This window comes from Sphaeramia orbicularis, chromosome 13, assembly GCF_902148855.1.
Source record: "Sphaeramia orbicularis chromosome 13, fSphaOr1.1, whole genome shotgun sequence".
Lineage (NCBI taxonomy): Eukaryota > Metazoa > Chordata > Actinopteri > Kurtiformes > Apogonidae > Sphaeramia > Sphaeramia orbicularis.
The window spans coordinates 10656381-10668082 of NC_043969.1; the positions used below are offsets into that span (position 1 = coordinate 10656381).

The 11702-nt window shown below is 35.6% G+C and overlaps 1 protein-coding gene across 1 annotated transcript; it reads left to right on the forward strand.

The window, feature by feature from the left end:
• The first annotated feature begins 404 nt into the window (after positions 1 to 404).
• LOC115431857 (T-cell surface glycoprotein CD3 gamma chain-like) lies at positions 405 to 9122 on the forward strand. The gene is made up of 6 exons (XM_030152530.1): positions 405 to 496; positions 666 to 683; positions 812 to 1012; positions 1193 to 1339; positions 5827 to 5891; positions 9078 to 9122. Exons 1-6 carry the CDS (start codon positions 427 to 429, stop codon positions 9120 to 9122), a joined length of 546 nt encoding a protein of 181 aa, XP_030008390.1. The 5' UTR covers positions 405 to 426.
• Positions 9123 to 11702: the final 2580 nt, after the last annotated feature.

An 11702-nucleotide genomic window follows, 5' to 3' on the forward strand; every position in this document is an offset into this window, starting at 1 on the left:
ACATAATTTTTGTAATCGTTGCGTGTAATAATCGAAATCGTAATTGAGTTTCGATTAATTGCACAGCCCTAGTCTGTTGTTAGCCACTGGTCCGCTGTTAGCCGCAGGGCTGCTGCTAGCCCCTGGTCCGAGGCATCTTGATGATAAAGTCAACAGCTCATATGTGCTCAGTATGTTAAACAGAAAATTACACCCAATTATTTAGTTTATATATGTATATATAGCCTATGTTTTTAAGAAAATAAATAAAACCTTTAGCCAGTTTGGGATTTTTGAGTATCTATAAGTAGTGAAAGTTATAATATCAAACTCAATGATCTGTTAAAAAGGAGAATAAAATGGTTGACAGATGAGCAGAAAATGGCGAGCTTCCTGTTTTCTTGCTTACTAACAGTGATGTGAATTATTTCCATCTGCCATCAACAGATGAGTACAAACACAATAAATCTGAAGGTGTTACTGCCCAGGTGTTTGCTTCTGCTTTGGACACTGACTGGTATGTTATATTTATTTTAAATGAAATCACATGTAATATAAGAGATAGTAATTTCAACCATCTTATATTAACTGGTTACAACATGTGTGGTTGGACTTCATAGTTTCATATTATACACCACTTTAACTAAAATGACTTGTTTTCATTCTTTTTCCATCTTCTCTCACAGCATTTGCCAGTAGTCAAGGTAAGGAAAATAACTGTTTATGGGAGGTTTACAATGGTGGCATATATGCAATTGTATGACAGTAAAAGTATTCCATTAGGTAAATTTCAAATGTTTGTGATTCTAATTTTTATATTTTTCCTCCTCAGATGCAAAAACAAGTCCTGAAATCCAAGTGACCACTGTATCTGATGGGATAAAGGTGGTTTGCCCTACAGGTCACACCTTGTATCACGGTGACGTCAAGATTACGACTGGGAAAATAGACTACAGAGATGAAAACACAGGAGAGTACACTTGTAAAATGAGTGATGATGACACAGGAAAAGCAATCTTTGTGAAATTCCGCAGTAAGTTGTGCCCTTAATCGTGTGATTAAAGAAATTATATCTTGTTCTTTGAAGATAATGCTACATGTCTGCATTCATATAAAATCTGCTTTATATTTATATTATATTTGTAATGAACAGTATTATACTTAAAAAATACACCCTGATTCTTAACACATCTCTGTTTGTGCATGTTTTCAGCCTGTGATAACTGTGTGGACTTGAACGTGGTCTTTGTGAGTAGAATGATTGTTGGTGACATAGTGGTTAAAACTGTGATAGGAGTGGCTGTTTATCTCATCGCATCTCAGGCAAATCGGACCGGCTCAGTCACATCCAACAAGAAAAGTAAATATCCATCCACCTTTGTATTGTAATTATACATCAGTTGTATATTGCACTTTCTAACAGCAGTTAATGAAAACCACCAGTGAAGCTAAATGACTACTTCCACACTACAAAAACAGCCCAATTAGAAAGAAGCCTGATTCTTAAATATAATTAAATGGTCTTGTTTTTACAAAATAGAAAATATGCTTAAAACTAGAGTAAAAACATAGAAAAAAAAAGTATTAACATGTCCTAATGTGGCAAGTTATGTTAAGTCTATTTTAAAAATGAGGTTTTACGTTATTAGAAAAATTGTTCAGTGTTAAAATAAAGGAAAAAACAGTCATGTTCCTCTTCTTAGATATTACTCAAACTATTGTCTTTGCTTGTTCCCTATTTAATCAAGATTAATATTAGCTGGAATATGTTATTAAAACAACCTTGCTGTTTATTTTCTTAAAAGAATTTGCCCTTTTTCAGAATTTATTTTTTCCCTGCTTTATGTTCATTATATTAATTTATTTGGTTCAAACTACCAGAATTAATATTAATATTATATTCTTTAATTTCACATTGGCATATACTGTGGTGATGGCCTAATTCTCAATAGAAGTGAAAAATTGGTGATGTTGAAAGCAATTAATCCTGTAAACAATAAAAAACAACAAAAATATTTGAAAAGGATTGAAAAAGGCAAATGAATAAATAAACAAATGAATAAATAAAAAAAGATTAAACAAGAACAGGTCTTGATAAAATATGTTGAAATTAAAACTTTGGATTGCCCTTCGGATACAAACGATTCTTGTTCTTAAGCTTTTTTCTACCTTCTGATTCATGTTGGAGGTGTAGAGTAAAAGCAGATTTTCCAAAATCAGTAGCAAAAGGTGGCATTTAAAGTATAATGAAATCATTTAAGAATATTCTATGGGTGCCTGTATTAAAAGAAAAAAATGATGTGATGTGTTTCTCATGTCTTACACAGAGCGAGCCGCCACAACTCCAGCATACAATTCACAATGTTGGGTAGTATAGTTATCGCAAGTAAAGAATATCAATGCAATCTAAAAGTGATAAGAAGGTTGACTCAATAATTATCTTCCCACAATGAAACAGAGAGCTGTTTATTTCAATAAAAGAGACCGTGATTTTTTTCCCCTCAGTTTAGGCATTACATCGCATCACGTTTAAAAGCTTGTGTTTCATCAATCTACCATCACTGGTACTTAATCTCTTCAACTCTTTTACTCTCGTATAAAAGTCATTGTTATCATAATCAATACTTCTTGCTCCGAAGGAAAACATTTTGAGAGCAACTTCCAAATCAGCTAAAAACCACTGAAGAGACGTAATCTGTGACCGATCAGAATCTGCTGATCTGCCGTACAATAGAGGAGTGTGTCATCTGCATAAAGATGAATTTTACATCCAGTAGCAGCTGATAAAATGACAGTTATATACAGTTGTGGAAAAAATTATTAGTCCATCAAAAGTCATCAAAAACAACGGTTATGCAATCAAGTACTAATTACTGTGTGTATCACGTGACTAAAACAGACAGAATAGAAAACATGGGATGCCTAAAAGCACTGTTTTTGTCAGTACAATGCCATAGCTAATGATGTAAGAACCTAAATGATTTTTGGTTATTAGCAAGAAAACCATGGAAAATGGCTACATATCAGCTCTTAAATTAAACTCTTATGAGATATTTTTGTTGTTGTCATTATATTTGTCCAAAAAAAAAATTACCTTTAGTTGTACCAGACATTAAAATGAACAAGAAATTGAAGAAAACAAGGGGCGGTCTAATTGTTTTTTCCGCAATTGTATATGCCAGGGGTCAGCAACCCTGGTCCTAGAGAGCCACTATCCTACATGTTTTAGATGTATCCCTCTTCCAACACACCTGATTGAAATGATCAGCCTATCATCAAGATCTGCAGAAGCCTGATAACCACTGTCAGGTGTGTTGGAAGAGGGATACATCTAAAACATGCACGATAGTGGCTCTCTAGGACCAGGGTTGCTGACCCCTGGTATATGCAGTGTGAATAGCACAGGTTCCAATACTGATCCTTGTGGGATGCCTTTAATATTCTCAACCGACTCAGATTTATCGACGCCTCTTTAAAAGTAATGCATGACCGACTGTGAAATTCTTTGGCTAGATCAATGAAAAGAGCTGCCCAGTCTTTCTTGATATCCAGAACAGTGAACATATCATTTAGGACATGAAGGACAGACAGAAAGAAAACATGGAAAGCCTAAAAGCACTGTTTTTGTCAGTACAATGCCATAGCTATTGATGTAAGAACCTAAGTGATTTTTGGTTATTATCAAGAAAACCATGGAAAATGGCTAGATATCAGCACTTAAGTTAAACTGCTATGAGCTATTTTTGTCGTTATCATTATATTTGTCCAAAAAAAATGTACCTTTAGTTCTACCAGATATTAAAATGAACAAGAAATTGAAGAAAACAAGGGGTGGTCTAATCATTTTTTCCACGATTGTATATGCAGTGTGAATAGCACAGGTTCCAATACTGATCCTTGTGGGACGCCTTTAATATTCTCAACCGACTCAGATTTTGTATCTCTATCGACGCTTCTTTAAAAGTAATGCATGACCGACTGTGTTAAATTCTTTGGCTAGATCAATGAAAAGAGCTGCCCAGTCTTTCTTGATATCCAGAACAGTGAACATATCATTTAGGACATGAAGGGCGACAGAATTAGTGCTATATTTTTCTCCAAACCTTGATCAATGTGCAAATAGAACAGTCAAGAAAGAAATAAATTGATCAAATTGTTATCGAGCAATTGAAGCATCTTTACTGGAGAGGATAATTTAACTTGTAGTTGTGGTCAGATATTCCACCATTTTTATGATGCTTTAAGGTGTTACTTTAGTCGCTTTACATATCTTAGGGACCAGTAAGTGATTTATAAGTTTTAACTAGCATGGATCAAGTTTATCCTCACAAAGCGAGTCTGTAAATTTTGTAGTTACAAATGCATTTACAGCATCAGTAGAAGCAAACTGAAGCCTTGGCCCAGCAGCACAACAGGACTTTTATTAGTTGTGTCAAATACATTGTCTTCAGATGCAAAATGCTTTTTGAATGGTACACAGATCTCAGTACACATCCAGCCTGCCATGGTGACCAAAGAAACTGAAAAGGATGAATGTTGCCTCAGAGAACTACTTACTTTCCTAAAATTCACCTGGATTTAATTACAATTTTAGTTTTACAGGCCACACTGCAAAAATCTAAATCTTACCAAGTGTATTTTTCTCATTTCTAGTCAAAATATGTCACCACACTTAAAATAAAACATAATCACTTAAAGCAGGGGTGTCAAACTCATGTTAGTTCAGGGGCCACATACAACCCAATATGACCTGCAGTGGGCCGGATGATTAAAATAATAACACAATAATACAAAAATAATATCAATTCCAAAATTTGTATGTCTAATTTCTATGTTTTAGAGTGAAAAAAGTAAAATTATATTATCAAAATTTTTACATCCTTTAAAAAAAAAAGTGGAAAAATATGAACCATGACCAAAATGAAATTTTGTTAAGAAAAAAAGTGCAATTTTAGCAATTTATGCCATTATTTGGCCTCAGCTTCTCACTTTCACATGTTCATTACAACTTACAGATCAGTGGATCTACAAATACACAAAACATTTAACAGACAATATTGGTACAATTATTCTTAATTCTTTTAAGACATTTCAGGTTGTTCATATTTGTTCAGGTTTTGCACATTTTTTGTAAAAGGCTAGTCTGTAAATGTTAACATTTTTGTGTAATTTTACTTTTTTTACCCTAAAACAAAGACAAAAATTTGTGGTTTTCATTATTTATAGTTTATTATGATAATATTTCACTGGTCTGACCCACTTTAGATGGAACTGACCTAAAATTATTTTGACATCTCTGATAGTTAATATCTTCAGTGTGTGACGAACTGAGTACGTAAACTGAACTCACATGCAAGACCCAGAGACAGACGTAAAAGTTCACAGTGTTTATTAAACACAATGTTAGCTGACAGTTCTCTGATAGTGATAATGAACAGAATCTTGAGAATACAGAATCCCAGGTTCTTCTCAGGGTTAGTGAAGCGGACCGGAGACGAAAACCCACAGTCCGGAACGGTAAAGCACGTCGGGAGTCCGACTAGGGGAAAGCAGAAAAAAAATCTTAAATTAACCAAAAAAAATCTGGAATTAAGCAAAAAAAAAATAAAAAAATCTGTCAATGGAACAAGTGAAAATTATCTTGGTAAGATTTCTTGAAATAAGATTTTCAAGATCTATTGTCTAAAAATATATTCTTATATCTCACTGTGATTATGTCTTATTTTAAGTGTGATGAGATATTTTCACTACAAATGAGAAAAATACACTGGGTAAGGTTTTGATTTTTGCAGTGCAATGATAATTACTATGCTAACTATGCTAATACGGATATATTTTTCTTTAAAGGCTTTGATAGACAATTTCTCGTGTCCAATGAAGTACGCAACAGGCCCGTCAATGATCAATACCAGGTAAGCGAAATGTGAAGCCCTTAATCTGGCTGTGAATGTGATTTCCATATGTAAATAAATCTGATAGATGATGCTCTCTCTCTCTCTGTGTTCCTTTCTTTATCACGCCATTCCTCCCTCGCAGGGCCGTTTCAAGATATCTGGGGGCCCTAGACAAGAAAGTAAAGTGAGGCCTCTAATACGTGAAGATGTGGTGGTCGAATCAACGAAGAAGAAAAATAAAATCCCTGTTTTCTGGTGCATTTAATGAGTCATGAATTACTCTGTATTATGCAACACAGAGTATCCACCAGAGTGTAGTAAAGGACACAGTGTCTTCAATTAGGCATTGTTGATTGGAATGACACAAATTGTCACTATCAGTTGGCGCTGACAGAAATTTAAGCAAAGCACCTGAAAAAGAAAAAAAAAAAAAGGCATTTGGTGAGTAGGCTTACTTTTGTCCTTATTCTAGAAGTATATGATTAAAGTGCGGAGGATTTGATAGTAACTTTGCAGGAGAAGAACTTCACTTCCCATAATGCACCAAAATGTAACGTCAGACCTCATCCGGGAAAACTACCTGAGCACATGGTGCAAAGTGTTGTGATGTGTTGATGGGCAAGTGTGGGAAATATAGATAATTACAGAGTTTAAAATGTAGGATTGTGATTACATGGTTCACAGACACCGCCATTCATTTTTTTGATGTTGTATTTGAATATTCTGAATATTTGACGATTTTGAAAAGTGTTGTAATTTCCTAATTATTCTAATTGTTCCTGAACGCCTCATGTATTGTTTATGTGTGCTTTCCTTGAATGTGAAGAAAAAACGCAGTGAGGGCACAGAGCTGATGTGAGGGACTTTAACAAATGTTGGCTTGAAAATACAAACTTTTGCTGCAGTCCTACTCTAGTCCTGTTCTGTGCCTAAACCAGCTGACACACAAGGAACATATGTACTGATGAGACAGACAAACGCAATGGAAAAGGGACATTTTTCTCCTAATGGGATGGACAGATCACCAACGGAAATTGCTAACTAACCGAAAATGTCCATTGAACTGGATGGATTATTTGTCCAAACTGGATGGGATTCATAGGAGCAAACGATTTAGTTTGGAATAAAGTTGTGTGGGTGACCGCAGCAGGGGGCAGGCAACCGTCCAGAGTAAGTGAAAACACTTCAGTAGGCTTAGCTTTGGCTTTTCAGGACTAAATACTGTTAATGCTTTCGTACTTCGGTCCTCCACATCCAAATTATTTAGCTCAAAAGAAGTTTTGGAACACTGTCCAACAGTAGAGAAGGGCGATTGAGAAGTTGTGTTTATTCTCTCCTTAAATTCTTCCAACAGAACACAGTTGTGTTGTGTGTCTATGATTAGTTCTTGAACTGAATCCTCTCCCTCTCATGCTAACATCTATCTGTGTGTTTGGTCACTGATGTGAGGGCTTTTGTTCGCACACTTTCAAACATATCACACAGTTGTAGCCTATTTGGAGAAAACAATGGTTTACTTAATACTTACCGCTGTGTCGGTGTTTTTCCTCTTCTTCTTTCTTTTTTGTCTTTTTGCAAACCCTGAAGGGTAGGAGCGCTTTATCATTGCTGTTTTTAAAAGCTCGCGCCGCCGTGTTCAGTGTGGACAGACCATTTGTTCCTCCACTGACAGCAAGTGGGGGGTGTGATGGGGGGTGCGCGAGGGCAGACATTTCTACATGACCCTCATAGTGTTTGTCATTGCATAGGGGGAATCCCCCTAATTTGGGGGGCCCCAGTCACAAAACAGTACAGGAGAGGGTTAGCGCTGCCTCACTGTGGTGGTGTGTTTACAATGGATGGTTTTTAATAAGTTGTACAGATAAATGACCATGTGGCCATCGGGGGCCCTCTTCAGCGAGGGGGCCCTAGGCAACTGCCTACCTTGCCTACGTCATTGCGACGGCTCTGCTCCCTGAACAACTTCGAGACAAAAAGGGTCAGAAGGACACCTACGACGTACTTACCAACAGAAGATAGAAGTGGCCATGGACCAAGCAGTTGAATACAGTACATACACTCACATATGTACTAGAAAGTCTAATAAAAGAGTCATTAGTTAGATTTCTACTCCCAGTCATGCCTCATTATGTCAGTCAATACCAATTTTTTTCCAGTGTTATCAAACTATTTTTCATCCAGTGAGTGTTATATAATGCTGTATTATATATTAGTTTTTGTTAGCTTACTTACAATGGAGCAATATTTAGTGGAAGGAAACTAAAAGGTAACATTAGCTTAAGCTGAATTATTTTCTCAAATATTTCCATTTTATTTCCATTTCCACCCTGAAGAAGGCTCATGGTGTGTTTTTTACTCCAGCCCCTATAAACTGATCTACATGCCCTCATGAAATAAAGGCTTTCTAAATTTTCTACATTTTCCAACCAAATGAGTGCCTGGATTTTTGTCTATTTCCAGTTGTTCTTGCCCTCTCCATGAGCACCTTTGGTTTGCTAGGTACCAGTAGCTCTATGCTTAATTGTTTTTTTGCCTTTTTATTTCCATTTTATGTTGCGTTGTAGTTTTGCTTCATTATCCAACTTCCTATCTCTATTTAAAAGCGTTATGTGTCAGCTTTTTATTTGACAATAAAGCTATGTGGTAATCTTTGGGTATTGCTCCTCATTATTTAATTGATTTCAATCTGAATTTAGATCCTAAAGACATCAAATTGTGCACATTAACCCGTAAAAATCCAAACATCCATCATCGACCAAAAGCATCTACTGATCTAAAATGTATATTTGTTGATCTACTAATCCTATCAATACATGTAAATAATTGGTGTAAAATACAGTTTGTCAACTTTTCATGGTCATCAGATATGACCCATTTGGACGTTCAGAGGCTCTGTGGTGAACATGAAAAAACCATCACCTTCTACAACATTGATTCACCAGTAAAACCCATGTAGTTTGGTCAATGACAGTGGATGCACACACTTGTTTTATGTTCAGTTATTGACAGATTTGCTGAAAAAGTCACTTTTTCTTCAGTTTTCTCTGTTTTTGATATAATAACCCTCAACTGGGGGCAAACATGGCCTAGATGGCTGGAGAGTCGGCTTGTGACCAGTGGGTCGCAGTTCGATTCACTGGACTGGCAGAGTTATTGTCACATGTGCCCTTGAGCAAGGCACTTAACCTGCCATTTGCTCCCCAGGTGCCTGATATGGCGACCCCACTGCTCCTAGTACGCCGAGTGTGATGCATGCATGATCTAATGATGGATTAAAGGCAGAAGACAAATTTCAGTGTGCAGTGCATGTGCATGTTTACATGTGTAGCAGCTATTTGTCATCAAAATTAAATCAACTTAAAGGTGAATGAACTTAAGACTGTAACATAACTCAAATAACCACTAGATGCACCATGGGTTTGTGGTTTACGCAGTCAAAAATACAGTGTCCATATCATAGATATAGTTCAAGTGGTTTATTTTCAAGATTTTGCTGGCAAACAACAACTGAGGCCTTTAGTGCTGTCTCTCATGCTCATCCTGTCTGTCTGTCTGATCGTCTGGTAAAAAACCTTAGGCCCACCCAGGTGCATGCTGGTCTAACTTTGTGCTCCCTATTTATACCCAGGTGCCCACGGCCTAAACCAATAAGAAAACACAAAACAAAAAGGTGCTAAATACTGAAGAATGAAAGCAATAACCATTAAAAATAAATAAATAAATAAAAATAAACAAACAAAAAAATAAAGAAATCAAAATAAACAATTAGCAAAAATACTAAATTAGTAAACAAAAAAGGTAAATTAACTTTAAACAAAAAACTTAACCGACAAATAGCTCCTACAATGTGTATGAACCCCTACTAACAAAATAAAGAATCTTAATAAAGAATCTTAATCTTAACTTTAATCTGATCTTTAATGAACATCCACAATCAGTGGAAACACCGTCATCTTCTACAACATTAATTCACCAGTAAAACCCATGGAGTTGGATCAATGACAGTGGATGGAGACACTTGGTTCATGTTCAGTTAATGATAGATTTGCTGAAAAAGTCAATTTTTCTTCAGTTCTCTCTGTTTCAGATAAAATAATCCTCAACTTTAGTCTGAGGTTTTGTGAAAATTTACATGATCAGTAAATTAAATACAAGAAAATACCTGATTTTCACCGAAAACTCAAAATTCAAAATACAGTTTATTACAATAAATGGAATAAATCACTTAAAAAACGTTAAATAGAGAGAAAAATTCATTTGGGAACTACTTCAAAAGTCCCACTGGGTCTTTATGGGTTAAAAGCTGTCAGAGAAGGAAAAGTATATATGTAATACAGAGCATTTGCAGAAAAAATTATCAAACTACTGCTGTAATTGATGCACCAATAAAAAAAATAATCTAGTCATGCTGTTGCAACAAATGGGGACATTTTTATTCATTTTGTATTGTATTATGGTATTGCTTCAAGAGCTTTTGTATTATTAATTTTACTGAGAGGTGCAGAACAGTGTGAGTTTAATTGGTTTCATAATTAAACTTTCCTCCAGTACAGATTGGATCGGATCATTGCATCAGATTGGTGCTTTTCCAGGTTTCCTTATCTACAGTATTTAAATCATCATGTCACTGATATGTTAATCATTGCAATGATCCCTGTGTTCTAAAATAGTATTTGCCAGAATCATTGCTTATTTCGCACAAAAATATATTTCACCATATTCAGACAAATTCTTAAATGCCACCAGTGACTATCATTTCAACATAATATTCTGATTGAAAATGATGAACAACTGTTATTGGTGGAATGCAAAACTTTTACTCATGTGCTGTATGTTAATTTAAGGTACTTTATAATTTTCCTGTACTTTTAACTTGACTACATTTGTCTGATGACTTTAATTACTTTTCAAATAATTTTTTCCTCTTCCCTGTCCAGAAAAAAACATGTAAAGTCAAAAATGTGTCTTTGTGAGAAAGTGAAGGACTATTATGTCCTTTATGGGCTGAAAAGATTCTGCTTCTTCTTATGCAAAATAAACTCTTTAAAAATGTCTTGCAGTTGCTGGAAAATGCATTTTCACAAGATAGATAGATGGATGGATAGATAGATAGATAGATAGATAGGTAGATAGGTAGATAGATAGATAGATAGATAGATAGATAGATAGATAGATAGATAGATAGATAGATAGATAGATAGATAGATAGATAGATAGATAGATAGATAGATAGATAGATATATCGTGTGTGTGTGTACCCTTTCAGCCTCCAGATGTAGGGCAGTGAGTTTTGTTTCAACCTCAGATGGTGTTTTTTGTAGAAGACCACAAACTGCACCTGTGAAGCTGTCTGACTGTCAGTGGGATATTTGTGTCACTTACAGTGAGGGGGTCGTTCCTTCAGCTGATTTTTATTCACCCCCTGCATCTGAATATGTGGTGAGGGCAGAGGTTGCGCGAGACATTTTTAATGTCCGTCATTTTGTCAGACAGGATCGTAAAAATTCCATCATAACATTATTTTCCGTCATTTAAAATGTTTATTTTTTAATGATAAAGAGATACAGGGGTTGGACAAAATAATGGAAACACCTTCACCTCAAGATGATAATGCCCCAATCCATACAGCTAGAATTGTTAAAGAATGGCATGAGGAACATTCTAGTGAAGTTGAGCATCTCGTATGGCCGGCACAGTCCCCAGACCTCAACATTATTGAGCATTTATGGTCAGTTTTAGAGATTCAAGTAAGACGTCGATTTCCACCGCCATCGTCTCTAAAAGAGTTGGAGGGTATTCTAACTGAAGAATGGCTCAAAATTCCTTTGG

Coding starts and splice junctions, on each gene's coding strand:
- LOC115431857 (XM_030152530.1), top strand. CDS start 427: ATGAGTACAAACACAATAAATCTGAAGGTGTTACTGCCCAGGTGTTTG. Junction 1,340..5,826: donor AGTCACATCCAACAAGAAAA/GTAAATATCCAT, acceptor TTTTCTTTAAAG/GCTTTGATAGACAATTTCTC. Junction 5,892..9,077: donor CCGTCAATGATCAATACCAG/GTAAGCGAAATG, acceptor TTTGCTCCCCAG/GTGCCTGATATGGCGACCCC.